This window comes from Thalassophryne amazonica, chromosome 15 (genome assembly GCF_902500255.1).
Source record: "Thalassophryne amazonica chromosome 15, fThaAma1.1, whole genome shotgun sequence".
Classification (NCBI taxonomy): domain Eukaryota; kingdom Metazoa; phylum Chordata; class Actinopteri; order Batrachoidiformes; family Batrachoididae; genus Thalassophryne; species Thalassophryne amazonica.
The window spans coordinates 24,981,137-24,999,995 of record NC_047117.1 but is presented as its reverse complement, the minus strand read 5'-3'; the positions used below and the strand labels follow the sequence as shown (position 1 = coordinate 24,999,995).

General features: G+C 41.4%; 1 protein-coding gene across 3 annotated transcripts in view; it reads left to right on the top strand.

The window, feature by feature from the left end:
- cntln (centlein, centrosomal protein) overlaps positions 1–18,859 on the top strand; it is a 210,402-nt gene that overhangs the window by 132,472 nt on the left and 59,071 nt on the right. For 2 of the 3 annotated variants that reach the window (XM_034188398.1, XM_034188396.1), the window contains 5 exons: positions 1,895–2,110; positions 6,228–6,325; positions 11,764–11,890; positions 15,021–15,158; positions 16,791–16,976. In XM_034188398.1, coding sequence (XP_034044289.1) covers positions 1,895–2,110; positions 6,228–6,325; positions 11,764–11,890; positions 15,021–15,158; positions 16,791–16,976 — 765 coding nt within the window. The remainder of the gene's footprint in view (positions 1–1,894; positions 2,111–6,227; positions 6,326–11,763; positions 11,891–15,020; positions 15,159–16,790; positions 16,977–18,859) is intronic. The other variant, XM_034188397.1, reaches the window with a different exon arrangement.

Genomic DNA, 18,859 nt, shown 5'->3' with positions numbered 1-18,859 from the left:
AGGTAGCTGACACTTTTCAAGGGTGGCACCAAGCCCCCAAACTGTGGGTGCCCACAGCCGTGACAAGCACCACATGGTACAGGGAACACATGCCCCTGCAACAGAACGCATGCACAGTAACAGGACCAGTGCCATGCACTGCCAGGAGGTCTGAGATGACCACAGACCAGCAACACCAGGACAGGGTGGACCCAACGTACGGACGCACAAGCGAAGCTGCATAGTGATCATGTAATATAGGACGCTGCTACCAGTCCAAACATTAGACAGGACCTACAACCATATGAAGAGAGTGGGCCAATGCACAATCTGGGACTACTCACCAAGGCATGATCTCGGCCACTCCCAGGCATGATCACATCCCTGTGGTTTGAGGTGGCACTAGGCTCATGTCATCTCCAGCTCCACAGGAGGTGGCCCATGCCACCCAGACACCTTTTAATCAAGTACCCCCAACTGAGGACCCAGAGCACCAGCAAACCTACCAAATATCCAGTCCAGAAAGATACGCGTACATAAAACTTGACTGTTGCATTTTGCTCATGTGTGCAGTTGTTGTTGTCATTCCTTTTGATGATTCCTCACTTGTATGATGACACACATTGTTAACGAGGTTGCTTTGTGTTGTCTACATTGCGTGTGGTAAGTATGTTTGTGTCAATACTTCTTATTTGTGCTGGAGCATGCAGAGATTTGAGCAGACCCCCTTTGCATTCATCCTGCTACTAACTGGGTATCACTTGGAACAACGTGGAGGGAGAGAGTGAGAGGTGTCCTTTCTCTCAGCTTAATGGACTCCCTCTGTATCAGTCCATGTCAGTGTCATCTCTCACCAGCACTGAAAATGGGCTGTGAAATCAAAGCCTGTCTTACAGGAAGTGTCATCAATGCCACTCTTAATTCGTGCACCATTGCCTGTGCAGCCACAGTCCCAGTTTCCACTCAAACGCCCCATCTCTCTTCCTCTCACTCTCTCTGTCTCCGTCTTTGGGGGTTTGGCATGCATGTCTTCTACAGAGCAGAGGAAACCTAAAACAAGAGGGATTCTATTAAAAGGTGTCAGCCAGCAACCAGATATCAATAACCTCCATGTATGCAGAGTAGAGAGCAGACCCGTGGGAATCTGTGGTTTCAAGTGGGTTGGCTGGTGTGACTGTGTGTGTTTCAGCATTTGCCCCATGTGTACCGTGCATATCTCGACGTATCCGTGTCTATTTGTGCCATTAACCATGCATGATGTTTGATATGATACCAAAACCAGATCAGTTAATTGTGGCAGTATTGAACTGACTACACAGACGGGTTTTGGCCCTGCTTGTTCTTATTAAGCATGCAACATCTTTTTTTTTTAAGCCTCATGCACATGCTTTAAAGCACCTCAGATGTTAATTTTTAGAATCATTGATACGCTGAACATTTTACATAATCAGCTACTTCTATTATCATTTATCTCACTAAGCCCAACCACTCACCGAATGCTGAACTCCCTGTGTCCCAGAGTGCTCCCTGGTTCTGCAGAATGGCTTTATTATGCATGCCAATCACAGTAAGAATTAGGCCTTATTGGCTCAGCAGCAGCAGCATCTGTCTCCTAATTAGCATAAAAGTGTGTTTTGTTCATCACAGTGTTTGGGGTATGACATGCAGTATTTCAGGGGTATTAGGTTTATTGTGTCACTGCATTAATTACAGGTTTATGAATTGAACATAAAATAGATAATTATGTCTAAGGATACCATCATAGTGATTTTTTTTTTAATGTGGATACACACAGCAGTGTAACTTACAGGTGTTTCCCAGTACTTTTTAACACTCACTATCACAAATAAAACAAAGTGACTGTGTTACCACCAATACCCTGGCCCAGCAATTCTATCTGTCGGTCAATCTGCAGAAGCTAACCTCTGACCTGAGCGATGTGAAATGGCAGAAAAAGATACTGGAGGTGGAGCGAGAACAGTGGAGGCAAGTCACGATTCCTCAGCAGACTTCATCAACAGCACTGATATGTGCAGAATGTTCCTGTCAGGGTGGATCCATGTCCACTCCAGATAACCCTGCAACCCAGGTTCTAGAAGCTGAAGTCAGACGACTTCAAACAAAACTAAAGGTTAGTGTTGTTAAGTGGGGATCAGACACCAGAGCTAATGATTTTATTTCATGATTCGTCTTATTGTATACATCTTAAGGGCCCCATCGCACTTAGTACAAATGAGCACGAGCCAAGCCGAATCAGGCGGAATGTAAAAAAAAACCAAAATTCATGAGCCTCCAAATGCAGTACAAATGTAGGTGGTACACTGTGAGAGTACCTGGACAGCTGTCAGAATGCAGTAAGAATAAGAATGCACTTACAAGCCATACTATTGCGGTTCGGCAGAATATATTTCAGCAGCGCTCGAGTTGCACTCGTGGTGCATTCAGGCACATTCGGGACATTTGGCCAGGGTTTGACGTGGTGCAAACACGCCGAACTTCCCCCCGAACGCAATCAGAATGTCACGAATGCCGTTTTCACACCATCCAATTGTTTAGAATGCACTCAGACTGTGGTCAGACAGCACTTTGACTGCTGTTCAATATTTTTCCACTTCAACTGCACCCCCAAACCCCCAAATGTTTTTAACATGAGCAAAACATTTCGGGCACCCGCAGGACTCTGCCCGACTGTTTGGACTGCACGTTGAATGCTGTCCGACGGTCGCGAATGAACCTCGACACCTCCCGAATGTGGGTCGAATTTTCATTCTGCCTCATTCGGCCCCTAGTGTGACAGGGGTATAAGGAATGAATAAAGACTGGGAAAAATTCAATATTTGGCAAAACTGACAATTTTGACGAACTGCATGAATTAAAATATTAGGGTTGGGATGACCATTAGACAACAAGTCTGGAACCTCGAGTCTATTTAATTTTGACAATAAATTAATAACATCCAGTATGACCAACAGAATTTGAAATTTACTTAAACTAGAACTACGGAGCCGGTCTGCTCTGTGTCAGCCTGATCCTGTCAGATCTCTGGAGCTAAGCAGTGCGGTATCTAGTTAGTACTTGGATGGGAGACCTCTTGGAACACCTGCGGCTCTGTGTGTGTTTCTCCAGGTAAAACTGGAGTTGCGTCAGGAAGGGCATCCGGCATAAAACTTGTGCGAAATCCCAGTGTGGATCTGGCTGTATCCGCTGTGGCGACCCTGAACAAAACGGGAGCAGCCGAAATGACAACACACTTGAACTAGAATTTCAAAACATGACACCAACACATTAAAGTAAAGTCATTGTGCTGGTAGCAATCCCTTGGTTGTGAGGAAGGTTGTCTTTGATTGATTCCTTGACAGGATGGTGGACGTGGAGATGACCGAACAGGCCCAGTCTTGTCACGTGCTGTTTTTGACAGATACTGCATATGGTTGCTGTGGGAACCTTCTGCCAGTCAGGATCTTGTTCTCTCTCTTTCCTCTTCTCCTCTGTGTTGTTCGTCTGCATGTTTTTGAAGTCTTAAATTCTTGTGTGGATCAGTGCTTGCCAGCTGGCTCGGTCCCTCGCTTGTTCTTCCGAAGTCTTCCAGTTGATGGATCAGTTCTTGAGGTTGTGTATCAGGGGGTCTGGGAGGTTTAGGAGGTAGCGTTTCTTTTGCTCTCCTCTGGACCATTTTCCTATGCTCAGCTAGAACATCTGCCTGATAAGTCGGCTGTCATCCATGCTAACGACGTGACCCACACAAAGCTGGCTCTTCATGATGACACCCTCAATGCTCTCTTATTTGGCTTCAGCCAGGATGCTGATTTTGGTACGGTAGTCTTACCACCTGATGCGGAGAATACACCTCAGGCAGCATTGGTGGAATCACTCGAGAGTCTTCAAGTGGCAGCTGTAGGTTGTCCAGGTCTCAGATCTATACAACAGGGTTGGCATGACAACAGCTTTGTAGATGAGGATTTTTGATTCATGGTGAAGGTCTCTGTTGTTGAAAATGTGGGTATGAAGCCAGCCGAAGGTAGTTCCTGCCCACTTGACTTGGTGTTGGATCTCGTCATCAAAAGTAAAAGTAAAGTATGAGTTCTCTGTGATTAATTCAATTTTCTTGGGGTGGGACATTCATTCATTAACTGATATTTTTTTTTTATTTGTTTTTGTACTGGCTTATTCCAGTCAAGGATCACCTGGGAGCCTATCCCAACAGTCATTGTACAGGAGGCGGAGCCTGTCACAGCGTTGGACCATATAGACAGACTAACACATTCCTTTATAGTCACGAATTCACCTGCATGTGTTTGGAAGTGGGAGGAAGTCAAAGTACCCAGAAGTAACCCATGCAAACTCCACACAGAAAAGACCAGGTGGGAAGCGAACCCAGGACCTTCTTGCTGTGAAGCAACAGTACTGACCAAGAAGCCACTGTGCTGCCCACGGTTAGAACAATGAATTGAAATCATTCATCGACGAGTCGAGTACCATTAGTCCATTAGTGGACAACTAATTTTGACAAAAAAAATGAATAGCATCATATATAGTAAACTAGTGAAACTCTAAATTATCTTTAAAAAAACAACAACTTTGTAACAACAACATGATAACACACCATTAACACAGTGAACTACATGGACATCTCAGGGATTGATTTGTTTTTCTTTAGCTAAAGTCTTAAAGCTGGAGCCTATCCCAGCAGTCACTGGACGTAAAGCAGGGTACACCGTGTACAGGACCCCAATCTGTCGCAGGGCCATATATAGACAGACAAACACATTCACACCTGTATGCACACCTACGGTCAGTTTAAAGTTTCCAGTTCACGGAACCTCCATGTCTGAATGTGGGAGGAAGCCAGAGCATCTGGAGGGAACCCACACGGGGAGAACATGCAAACTCAACACAGGAAGGCCCTAGGTGGGAAGCGATCCCACAACCTTCTTGCTGTGAGGCAACCATGCTAACCACTAAGCCACCATGGTGCCCAATTTACTGTACATTACATTGTCTGTAAATTGAACATTGTAGCTATAAAAATAAAATACTTAACTAGTTATTTGAAACAGACTGTAGACGATATTTGGATAATTATTATTATTAATGCAGTTTGGCTGAAATTCTAATTGTTCCATCACTGTTGTATGCGTATACATGTGGGGGGGTTCAAAATGCAGCAAGAATGTGAACATTTATGCTCTGTTGTATTTCTCTGTAAAGCTGTGACGCTCAAATTAGGTTCTTTTTTTTTAGCAAACACTCAATTATGATTTAATGAAAATATGTCTGTTCTCGGCATTTTATCAGACATCAGTATTTTTCAGTCACCTTCTATATGAACAGCCCATAAACTCTGAGTCTCTGGATCCGTTCAGTTTCCACATAGCATTACCTGACGTTGCGCATGATTTTAACACAAATTAGCATTTAATATCATTTGATCTTTTTGCGGAACAGAACCCTTGCATCGTAGGGAATGAGGTGTAAGCAGTACCATGGTATCATCATGCTCTTTGCAGCCAGCTCGTCAGTGTCACTGAACAGATTGGTGCTGTCATTGCACACAACAAATGAAGTCATGTCAGGTGACAGCAAAAGGGAGAACTAAGGGATGTGCTGCGAGAGCACGTTGTCAAAAACGCTACAGCACGGGCACAGCTTCCACAAGAGACTTCAGGCCCTTTATTCTGAAGCAAATATGCATGTTTGAATATCCATCAGTGTTATGACAATGAGCCATATGTCTCTAGTAATAATGATCTAAAAGTAGACTAAAGACTCAAAGTGATACAGCTCATAAAAACCTCACCTGTATCCTGTTCAGATTAAGTTTAGGCATCATTAGTGGCATTAAACGTCCACAAATGTGGGACACTGAGCAGTTGCTGTTAATGTGAAATGCATTTAAAAGATAAAGATCTAATAAAAAATCCATTGTCAAAATTTGTTTTATTGTTCTGGTAAACATGCGTAATAGGAACTGTGTTTTTTTTTTTTTCCAGATTTTTCTATTCACTGAGACAGAGATGAAATACCACAATTACTATTTTTCCAAATAATTCCCTGTATCCACTTTTTAAAATGCTGTTTTTCTCTTAACCTCTTTTAGCATCTTTGCCTCCTGCTGTATCCATAATGAGGAAGCACTCTGTGCCTGACCTGTCATCAGCTGTGTCATGAAAGCTGCTTCTTTTCCTGCTTTACACCATCAAACACATTATAAAACACACACACATACACACTGTTTCTCATCCCATCAGACTGCAAGTGCTGAGGTCACAAGGCAGGTGACGGCAAACAAAACCCTACGAGGCCAGCTCCGGGAGAAGGACGACATCCTCCAGCAGCTGCAGGACAAGTTAGTGTCTCACCCCCCCCAACTCATCTGTTATTCTGACCCTCTTTGTTCCTCTGCTACTGTTCTAGCTCCTAATTTCCTTTTTCTCTTCCTGCGTCATGCTCTCTCTCCCCGCCCGTCTCCTCATGCAGCTCTCATCTGTAGTGTTTGATTCCACCATGTGGCAGCACTCCGTCTGCTGCTTTTTATTTCTGCATGTGTTGCATCTGCCTGAATCATTTTGTAAAATGATGCTTGTTCTCCCACTCTATAGTAGAAGCGAGTACATGTCCCTTTGCAGTATCATCATAAATATTATACTACGATTTGAGAAATGTTTGTTTGTGTCTGTGTGTGTGTGTTTGTCTTTTTGTTGCACAACTCCTCTGAACTGCTGTGGCCAGTTTCCACCAAACTTGCTGTGTGCATGTAGGTTGACTTGAGAATTGCCCTTAAGGGGTTTCTTCTGGCAAAGGTCAAGGTGATTATGGACAAAGATCACAATTTATGTTTATCTGTTTGTTTGTTCCCTTACTCTTCCTAGGTCCTTTGGCTGATTTCAACCAAATTTGTATGAGGATCAAAGAATTGCCATACAATTGCCCTTAAACTCTTTCTTTTAGCAAAGCTCAAGGTCATTTGGGTCAAAGTCCAAAATTATGTTTAGTTTGTTTTTGATTTTCACTCCAAGGTATACCAGATTTCACACATATAGAGGGTAGGTTTTGGGATTGCCAAGGTGAGGTCAAATTTGCCAAAGGTCAATTCAAGGGAATAGGAGTCACTGAGGTAAGGTCATGTCTGCCTGTCTTTTTGTTGGTCTACTCCTCCCAGGATCTTTGACTGATTTCCAGCAACTTATGTGACTGACTGTCAACCCCAAAGTTGCCCTTAAAGAGTTTGACTTGCGATAGGTAAATGTCATTAGGGTCACAGGTCAAAATTCAGATGATTATTATTATTTTTTTAATACATTCGCCGAGGACGTAATATAATCATCTGTATTTATTTATTTGTCTGTCTGTCTCTTAGTAGGATTACGTCAAAACTACCTCACAGATTTTGACAAAATTTTCACCACAGATAGATAGGCCATGGACGATTACATTAAATTTTGGAGGTCATCTGGATCCAGATTCTGGATCAAGTTTCACTTTATGTAGGCTTTGAAGGATTACTGTTAGTAGGATTACATCAATACTACTGCTCGGATTTTGACAAAATTTTCACCACAGATACATATTAGGGCATGAAACACTCCTCTGAATTTTTGGAGATGATCTGGATCCGGATCCAGCTTTTGGCTTGGGATTTCACTTTATATAGGCTTTGAAGGATTATGTCAAAACTGCATCATGGATTCTCACCAAATTTGCACCACAGATAGATATTACGCCATGGAAGACTCCTTTAAATTTTGGAGATGATCCAGATCCAGATTCTGGACCAAGATTTCAGTAAGTTCTGGGATTGTCCAGGCAACATCATGTTTGCCATAGGCCAGTCATTGGGGTGAAGGTCATTGAAGTCAAACAATTGAAGTTTTAGACTTGGATTTGCACCAGACATGGCAAACACAGGCGGGTTGTGGAATTGCCCAGGCAAAGTCAAATTTGATAATAGTCAATTATTGGGATCCAGGTCATTGAGGTCAAATGTTTTCACACTGATTTGACTCAAAGGTGGCACACATTGGGGGTGGGTGTTGAAATTGCCCAACAAAATAGATATGCAAATGAAGGGTTAATCTGAAAATACTGTTTCAAAAAACTAAACAAAAGGTCAAGGAATTTGATTTTCATGCCAGTTTGGACACAATGTGGCAAACACTTTGGCGGACTCCAAAGAGATTGACCATTTGGTTTAAAGTCAGGGTCATTGGGATCAAATGTCAGATTGCTCTAGCCCAGGGGTGCCCAACCTTTTTTAAAATAAGATCTATTTTTAAAGTTTACAGTGTATCGAGATCCACCAAGCCACATCGAAAGCCACAGTGTAGCCACAGTTTATTGTGTACCAGTATAATAAGACAATTTTTTTGGCACAAAGATAAAATTTTAACAATAATAATACATTATTGAAGTGAATGTGCATAGTGCAAAGAATAATTTGCACTATGTAGGCCTAGAACTGGCCCATAACAACACAACAACGAAGATCCCAAATAATATAATGCCTAATTCAAGTTGTAAAAGTTGTTCCCTACTTTTGTGGGCCTTATAGCACTGAGAGGAGGCAGCTAGTCTCTCATAGTCTGGACAGTAGGAGCTGAGCGCCAGCCATAAGCAGGCCACAAGGTGGTCATCAGTCATTGTGGATCTGTATTTTGACTTGATTAATTTTCATGTGTCTAAAGGCAGACTCACGCAAATATGTTGATCCAAAAAGTGCAGTCAAATTCTGTGCAATTTGTCTGAGGTTGGGGTACTTCTCTTTCTGCATTAGATTCCAGAATTGGACATTCATGCCAGGTGTTGCTCTGGATTTCAGCTCAGTGTCATTTCTCAGTGTGAGGATCTCATTCTCAATAGCACAGCTATCCAGGTTGATTTAATCCCATCAGTAATAAATACAAACAGTATGGTACTGTATGTAATTATAATTACATTATACAGCTGGTTAGCTCGTGATGATATTCGCATTCTAAATAAATGCTGTGCAGACTAAATTAATTTTTCTCCTGAGTGAAAATATGAGCCCCACTACTTCTGTAAATAAAGCCCAAGTTGAAAGATGTTGAACTACCCCTTTAAAGTGTTAATACACAAGATTGTACTTGCGTGAGCCACCGAATAAAATCAAGCCGAGGTGGTGGGAGCGTTCTGTCTGTGTGTACATGTGTGCATGCATTATGTGCCGCGTCGCTGATGTGTAACGCTGATCAAAGCAGTGTATTGATTGTTTGTGTACCACAGGAGGGCCCGATCTGGCCCGTGACACTAAAACCCACACAGCATCACTGTGGCCTGTGGGCCATAAGTACTAATGAGCAACATGGTTCACATGCTGTAGCACTCAGTATTGTACTTAGGACATATGGCTGTAAACAGTTTACTGAGAGAAGCTGTCAAGATTGAATAGTGTTTTGAAAGGCATATTTTATCATTCAGAGTTGGGAGCTCATCTTAGAACTGAGGGAAAGGTGCAAAGAACAACTTGGCTCTCCTCTATCTCATTCTATGTCTAGTAGGCTGTGTCCTCTGCCTGCCATTCTCAATAATGCATCCTTGGCATGTGTACAGTCACAAGTGGGTATGTTTGTGTGTGGCCGGAGCACGGCAGATCACAGCCAGACAGATGGAGCATCCCTCTGCTGAGATTCCACGACAGCCTGAGCCACCACTCGCGCTCATGTCACACCCTCAAACACGTAACTCACCATCTCTTGTAGACTACAGCTCCATTTGCCTCCATGGAGGGACCCCTTCTCAAAATGAAAGGCATGTCTAGACGTCTCTGAAATATACATCTCAGCACACACACTGGGAGCAGGGCTGCTTCGCCTTAAAGAAGAGAAGAGGGGAAAAAAGAAATGAATTTCAAAGTATACCGGCATGTCCTCAGTCAATATCCGGCGCTATGGCCCTGCCTTATTTATGAAGCTGCTTCTTTCATCTTTAGCCCTGTTGTCTATCAGCCACATGAAACGTCAACCCGCTCCGCACTTCATTCTTAACAACACAGAAATGTGAACTTTTCTCGCCTTTCACACACACTTTAGACCACTGACTGTTATTACAATACACGCATGTGTGATGAACAACATTACCAACAAGCACAGAACAAAGAGAACAAACGTGCAGTTGATCGAAATAGAGTTTGAAGCCCTCATTCTCTCTTTTCACTAACACTCATAAATAGAAATCACACAGTTGAGCCAAAGCACCATACGTGTATTCTTCATTCTTTTTTATCCACTATTCTTTTTGGGCTGCCGTAGAAGAGGAACATCTAAAATAAATGTTGTCGATCTAATTGCCATTAGCATTGGGGCAGAGGGAGTTGCTTTGGCTCTTATTGCTGCTCTTTGTCTTTAAATCAACAACAGACAGTCATCTGAAAGGTTCAATATGGGTTTTCTCATTAATGGCCAAGTCCATGGGGTAACCAGCCAGCGATACTACCCCCAAAGTCCCCAGGCTAGAATCTGCTCTCATTTAATTTAATGTCACTCCAGTAGAACAAGCTTACATTTATTTAGCTGGTCTGCCGTTCGCTGTTTATCCACCTGGGGAGATGGGGACATTTACTTATACAGAAGCATTTGTTCTGTCATGGCGTCATCTATTTATTTAAAACACCCCAGCAAAGATGTGGTTTGGAAGTTGCAAGATCAACTACATAAAAAAGCTCAAACTGTTACTTAACAGCATGCTTATGATCTTTGTTTTATTTGTTGCTAATCCTTATGGTATAGACAGCAATGGAGAATACCTCATCTTTGCCCTTTAGGAAAACAGTATGCTAAGACACACAGCCCATTTATTAAAGCAAAGCCACACCATAATATCACTCTGTAGTATAACGGAATAGGAAGTGACACATGGTGCGTGTTTGCCACAGTTAACACATGAACCGCTTACAACGGGGACCTCACCTCTCTTGTGGGAAACATTATTGGCATAATACAGCACACAAACAAACAGTGTTTTATGATGCCTATTCCATTTCCTAATCAGTCTCTGTCAAGCCAAGTCCCCCTGCTGCTGCGATTTTTTTTTTCTTTTCTTTTTTTTTTTTTGCGACAGTGTTGAACTGCAAATAATAAACATTTAAATACTTGATTACAGTCTTTTAAGTAGTGCCACTGCTGATTCAAAATTCCGTTTATCAAAATGGACTCCCCAGTCAGGTGTATCGCAGGTATTCCCCACCAGAACACTTGTTCTAATCTAGACTGTTTAGAATTATATATGCATGTCTGCCCCCAACCCCACCACATACGTTCCCAGCATGTCAGTGTATTTAGCTGTCCTAATGAGCTGTCATGCCTGATGTACTGCGTAGGCACATTGGGTAGGTGTGCATATGTGTGGTTGTTCCCTCTAACAACAAATAGAGGAAGGCGGGGGTTATGTGATCACCTCCTAAATCATGGTTCAGGAATGATTTGATGCTGTGTAACTAAATTAAATTGAATTGCATATGTCACACTTGTCATTTTACATGTACAGAGGTTGACCAGCTTGTTAATTCAGTTTTGGTAAAAGATTTACTCAGACAGATATATAATGTGTATATCTGCTATATAATAGCGGTGGGGGGGGCATTCATTTGTGAACTTGATCACAGATATCGAGCTTATTCCGGCATCACGGAGCTAAAATGTTGGTGACATTCTTGTGAACAAACACCTATGTAAACAAAATGGGCAATAGTCATGTTTATATATCATACATTGAATGACATGGTAATTACAGTATTATGACAGGTCTGTTTGCATGCATGTGTGTTTCTAGGATAAAGCATGTGGAGCGAGATGTGACCATGAAGAAGCAGCTGGTGGAGGATCTGAAGACAAGGTTGAAATTTCTTCAGGAGATGGAAAAAAGTTATCGTGGTCAGGTAGAGGAGCTGGAGAAGAAAGTACACACATTGAATCACACATCAATAATAATAGTTGTTATTATTATTATTATTATTGAATGTGTAATGTGTCAATATATAAGTTGCACAGGAATATAAGTTGCAGAACCACCCAAGCTAGTAAAAAAACCTCCTGCAATTTATACATCAATTTATATGTTTGTGACAAGGTACTAATTACCTTATCAACTTTCCCATTGTGCCACCTCAGCGCCTGTCACGTCATAATCGATCAAGGAAATGTATGAGGAACTGATATGAATTTTGGATATCCGTTTGTGCTCATTTTTGTCCTGCAAAAGTCCTTTTCCCCTTTGCTAAATGCATATATTGTCAGCAGATGTCTTCAGTTTGTTGAAAAGTTTTGTGCATGCTCAAAAAATATGAGCAGACATCAGGTAGAGGGCTTTCTCAGCAGTTGCACATTTCTTTAGCATTTTATCCTGTGCTTGTTTTTTTACTTTAACAATCAACATGTGTTCATATCGTATGCTTGTCTGATGCTTCATACTGGGCTTCTGATTGGCCAAAGCTCCTGTGTGGGGTGTGAATTCTGCACAAGGGGAGATAGGACAGTTCCCAACAGAGCAATATGCATGTTGGCAGACAGACAGAAGAAAGACATCTCAGCTGTGTGCATTTTTATTTATACGACAGAGCGCACCCAGCGGATTCTCTTGGCAAGAAGGCACCGCAAAGAAAGAAGGTTGTTTGCTGTCCTTACTGCTGCAGTTGCACTGAATGCCAGCACAGTGGAAAAGACGCTGTCAATGCACGAACATAGTCAGAAAGTATGATGTTATGATCCCTGAGCGAGCCGGATTCTAGCCACATTTGCGTTCAGACCTTGGCGAATCAGGCTCAAATGTGGCTCCCTGCAGCTGCATATATCTCTTGAAACTAGGAAAATCTGCTGAATGTGGCTCTTTGTGTTGCCAGTGGAGATGTGACATCATCCATCCAACCATCAGAGCCCCAAATCCACCGGAGACCAACTGGTTAAGTGATATTTTCCACTGGTCAAATTATTTTAATCTGTCCTCTGACTGTATTATTCCTCGCCAAGGGGGACAGTGTTGGGGCGTGATGTGGCAAAAAAAAAACAGTGTTGGGAATAATGCAGATGACCCCAATCTGTTACTAATCAGTTTATTCAGTCCTCTTGTTCCATGTTGGTTTTAAGTGTGATGGTAATGACTTTAGGATAAGGTGCTAATTACCTAATCAGCCTTCCCAGTATGCCACTTTGAACAAGACAACTGTCCAATGACATACAACAAAAGTCAAAAAGTTAGCACACTAAATGCTGTCTGAAACACACTGAGGGCCTTATCCTGCACCAGATGCAAAGCAGTACCAAACTCAGTTCAAGTGTCATTCCTTGATTCCACCTAACACAATTGTCATTTTTTTTGCACCGTGCACTCGCATCCTCTAAAATCACAATAGCATTTGCGCTGATGTGGGTCTAAAAATGTGGTGTAGTTAGACACAGAGCTGGCAAGTTGATCATCTGTCAGAAGGAACCATATGTCTCTAACCACCAAAAGCCAAGCCTAAAGTTCAGTGCTGTCTGTCAATTGCACCTTACATGATTAACTTAACAACGCTTATGCACTATGCTTGCCTGCACGTGTCATCATCAGTCATCTGCATTAAAGGTGCTATCACACGGTGATGGACAGAGAAAATGGAGTAGTTGCGTATTTAAATATTTTGTCCAGTGTCAGAATTGTGGAATCTGATGTATTATGACAATTGTCCTGGTTTCAGTACATATATGCATGCTGGGGGTGCCAAATTTGAGCAGGATCCACCTGCTGCATGTTGCTGCGTCAGGATCTGTCCTCTCCTTACTCGTGCAGAGGTCACACCCTATCCTGGAGCTTTGGCAATCAGAGGCCCATTCTGAAGCATTGGACAATCACAGGACATGAATTCATGAATATTTTAAAAGTAAAAAACAAATACAGGACAAAATGGTAAACAAATATGCAACCACTAGGAAAGCTCTTCACCTGATGTCTGCTCAAACTTTTGAGCATGCACTAAACTTTCCGACGGACTTGGCGGATATCAGCTGACAAGGAACACAATTAGCAAATGTGAAAATGACTTTTGGAGAACAAAAACAGATATCCAAAATTCATATCAGTACCTCATATGTTTCCTTGATCTGTCATTGTGTGAGAGACGCATAATATGATGGCAGATTATGGCCACTGTGGGCAAAGATACTCGCTCACTCTCTCAACTCACTCACTCACTCACTCACTCTGAGACGAATGAGATTGTGTAAAATACACGATAAAAGGGAATTGAAAACAACCATTAAACAAAATCACCTCGGGGTGTTTTTATGGCCACTGTGCACTTTGAAGTTAGTACACCAGAAATCCTTTCACTTGTATCTGGTTCCTTGATACCACAGCACTATGTGCTTGACACACTCTAGTTTAAAGGGATGGACAGGTGCCACTCTGTTTGCTGGATATCATGTTCCAGAATATAATACTGTACACCAATGCCTAATGTACAAGGTAATTCCAGCCTTTTTGTGCCTACTGCCTGGCTTTGTGTTTGTAATTCCTGTTGCTTAAATAGCAAAGTGCACTCAGGGGGCCAATGTGCTTGCACCTCTACACAATTAGTTTTTGCGTCTGCTGTCAAAATATGGCTCTGAGACTGTACGGGAGCAGGTTTAGTTGAAAATTGAAGGAGGCAAAATTGTTTGTATTGCACCTCCTAAAAATCTATCTGAAAAAGGGCAAACCAGCACTAATATTTCATTGCAAATGAGCAAACTTTATAGCAAACACCTGCCTTGGCATCCCTTGTCCAGTGAATGCCATTGCACAGCCCTATGGTTACCCCTGAGGATGTGCAAAACAGGAAAAGGACCGCTTGGCAGTGCTCCAGGTGTTGCGCATGGCAGTGTCACGTCAGTGCGCCTGAAGTGCGAGAAGGATGCTAATAAACATTGGTTCATGGTTCGCTGCAAGGTCCCGATTCATATGCATCATGGATAACAAAACAATGTTGCGGGCACTAATTACTATGTCCTCGGTTTGAATGAAGTATGAAGAACTGTCCCCACCTCTTACTTCCACTTTGCTTTACTTCTCTAAAGGTGAAGGCTTTATCAGAAGAGGCCACCAACAGGAAGTCCTTCATTGAATCTCTAAAGAGACGACTGAGTGTGGCAACCACAGAGAAAAACCAGTATGTAGAGTCCTGTACAAAACTGAAGGAGGATCTGGAGAAAAAGGTAGGAAACAGTTAGTGTCAATACAATATAAAAATCAGTTCATGTTCAGGACACTTTTTGACAACAAGTGTGAGTGGTGTCAGCTTTTTTTTTCTTCTGTTTTGATACTAGGGAGTTGTCAAAGTCTGAACATTTCAAAGCTTTGGAGGAAATGATTACCTTTGTTTGTTTTTGTTAGTTTTTCCTGACTCAGTATGTACAATCTATCTCAAAGTTTTTTTCTTTTTTTTTCAGTTCAAGAAAGCAAAGGACATATATCTTATGTTTTTATTTTGAAATCTTTTTTGTTTTTTTGTTTTTTCGTTTTTCTCTTTTCTAACATTACTTAATTCTTGATCAGTAATTTATGTATTTCCTTGGAATTTTTGTGCACGTTTATTTGGAATTTTGGCACACATATACTTTGCCTTACAGGGAGTGACACAGGCTGTTGAGCATTTTAGTAGTAGCAGCAGTAGTTAAGGAGAGAGACACTTTTGTGCAGCACAATTGAGCCCAATTTTTTGGCAGCACGGTGGTTTAGTGGTTAGCACCGTTACCTCACAGCAAGAAGGTCATGAGATCGCTTCCTACCTGTGGTCTTTCTGTGTGGAGTTTGCATGTTCTTCCCGTGTTTGTGTGGATTCCGTCTGGGAGATCGTGCTTCCTCCCACATCCAAAGAGATGCATGTTAGGTGAATTGGAAACTTTAAATTGTTCGTAGTTGTGTGTAATTCGTGTGTGAATGTGTTTGTCTGTCGAAATATGGTCTTTGATGGTGTCCTGTTCAGGGTGTACCCCACCTCACGCCCTATGACTGCTGGGATAGGCTCCAGCCCCCTGTGACTCTTAACTGGAGTATGCAGGTATAAATAAAACTTATATATACTGTATCTGAAGGTAAGCAATGCTATTTTGGGCTTTTTTCTGATTTCTCTGTTTAATGGCTACATTAAACAAAGGATGGTATGTGATTTCTTCATATCGCACCAAAGGGAAAATTGCATCAAATATAATCATTCTGTAATAAATATCATTCCTCAGTCTTGTTATACCTCATATATCTTGATATGTTTCCTACCATTTTATTAGGAAAAGATGTACAGCCCTACAATATTGCAATACAGTACAGTGAAAATATAATGCAGTACTATAAATATGTTTTGATACGACCATTGAAAAATGGTAAATTTAACAAAACCAATTTGGGGGAATGTAGGTAATTTTTGTTGGGTAGTAAGGCTCAAAGAAAAGTTTATTGTTATTACTATTATTTTTATTTGGCCTAAAAGTTTTTTCTGCTTGTCTACATGCAGATTAGTTGAGGTGAAACATCAGACTTCCTTCCTTTACTGGATGGCAGAGATACTGTCAGCCATTTTTGCTTCAGCTGAGTGCTAAACTTACAGTTTGAGGAATATTCTGTGTGTGTGTGTGTGTGTGTGTGTGTGTGTGTGTGTGTGTGTGTGTGTGTGTGTGTGTGTGTATGTGTGTGTGTGTGTGTGTGTGTGTGTGTGTGTGTGTGTGTGTGTGTGTGTGTGTGTGTGTGTGTGTGTGTGTGTGTGTGTGTGTGTGTGTTTTTTGTTTTTGTTTTCAATGCTGTGTAGTACTTGTTTCTAGTTGAGCAGTTTTGCCTGCCGTTTGTCTTTACAGGAGCAGCGTATACATGCCCTGCAGGCTTGCGTGGGCACCGCTGAGCATGATTTGGCTGCATTGGAACAGACAGCCAACAATCAAATGGAGGATTTGTCCCGTCAGAGCTCCCAAGCCCTGGACACACTTCACAGACAGTTGGAACAAGCATTTTACCAGGTGGAGCAGCTTCAATCTTTCTTTAAGGTACTGTATTAAAAGTTAAAAGTTAAAATCTCTGTCTTACCATCATTAAGCATTAATTCAGGAGAGGATTTCACAGCGTGTCAGTGGTGTAGGAATTCTTGTAGCAGACTGGGGTATTGAGGATAGAACTGACTCATCTTAACAGTTGATTGCTTTTCTAGCCCTACTTTGTTTTCACAATCTCTGGATAGTGACAAAGCAACAGAGTAAAGAGTTCAGACAATTAAATAAGCAGATCAAAGCAAATTCGGCATCTTATTAGGATGCGTACTGGTGGCTTTTCTGCAGTAGGTACTTTGAGCATGTCCAATTGGAAGTACATGCTCAAGCCAAAAGGATGCTGGAGGACTTCCATCCCTAACATTGGACTGCCTTAGCATGTCCTAGAAGACTGCAGTGGTCCATGAGTATATTGTAAAATATCACATTTTAAATTCATGTCATATTCTAAGCGTTTCTCAAATGGTTTAAAATGGACTCAAAAGTCTAATAGATAGTAGCATGTATGTATTGTTTTCATTATTAACTCAAAACATATGTAAATTATTGTTGTTTTGAAATATTTGTGGAGTTAGGTGGTCAGAGCAGTTTTTTTTGTTTGTTTGTTTGTTTTCATGTTTTAATTGGTGAAGTGGTCTGAAAAAGGTGGAGAAACACTGTTCAAACCGATCAAGCGGCATATAGGAAGAAAGACACCTGAGTTACTTTACTGTGCTGCCACTACAACCTAGAACTGGGGAAATGGAAATGATGGATAGATGAAACTGTCGCGTTATCATGTGTGCATACAGCACATGTGTTATACAATAAAATTTACACACTTGGTATGAGCACTGTTTCTTTGTGCATACCTCATTCATCACCTGGGGCCTGCACTTGCATGTTCATCTACAGTATATTTGTCTGGGAAAGACGGATAACAATCAACTCTGCAACCTGATGCTTTCCTGTCAAAGATGCGAATGGTTTGGCAGAGATGGATAATGGCAGCATTGTATTTGCATTCCCTCATATAATCAAGCAACAGATTACAGCAAATTTTGAAGATATAAAATAGAGATATTAAACATTACTGTTACTGCAATCACACTATTTTTTTTCTGAATTGTTTTCTTGTTTATTCCACTACTTGTCCAAGGTGTTTTGGCCAATTCCCACTAAACTTACTGGGTGCATGTAGGTTGATCCCAGAACTGCCCTTAAGGAGTTTGGTTTGGAAAAGGTCAATTGATTGGGGTTAAACATCAAAATCTTTGGTATTCTGCTTGTTCCTGTATTCCTCCTAAGTCTTTTGACAGATTTCCACCAAACTAGATATGTGGATAACAGTCAACCCTAGAATTGTCCTTAAAGTATTTCTTTTGACAGAGTTCAAGTCAAAGGCCAAAATGTGCTTGAGTTTTTGTTTATTTGTTTGTTGATGGTTTTTTCACTCCAGTCACTACCAAACCACACACACAGAGGTAGGTTTTGGAATTTTCCAGGTGAGATTAAGTTTGCCAAAGGTCAGTTTGAGGTCATTAAGTTTTTTTGCTCCAATTTTGACGTGCACACACACACACACACACACACACACACACACATATATATAAACACACACGACACAACACATACATGGTGCCCTACAAAATAATATCTGAATATACCATTTCAGATACAAAAAGTAAATCAGGTTTCTCAGTATAAAATTTTCTAATATTATTTTCCTTATACTCGAGCTCAAAGCAAAACTCGACAACTTGATATAAATTAATTAAAAATACGAGGTCTCTTAGATAATAAACCGACCCTTTTATTTTTTTTAACTATATGGATTTGAATGACATGCAATTAGACCAATCATGCTTGAACCCTCGTGCGCATGCGAGTTTTTTCACGCGTGT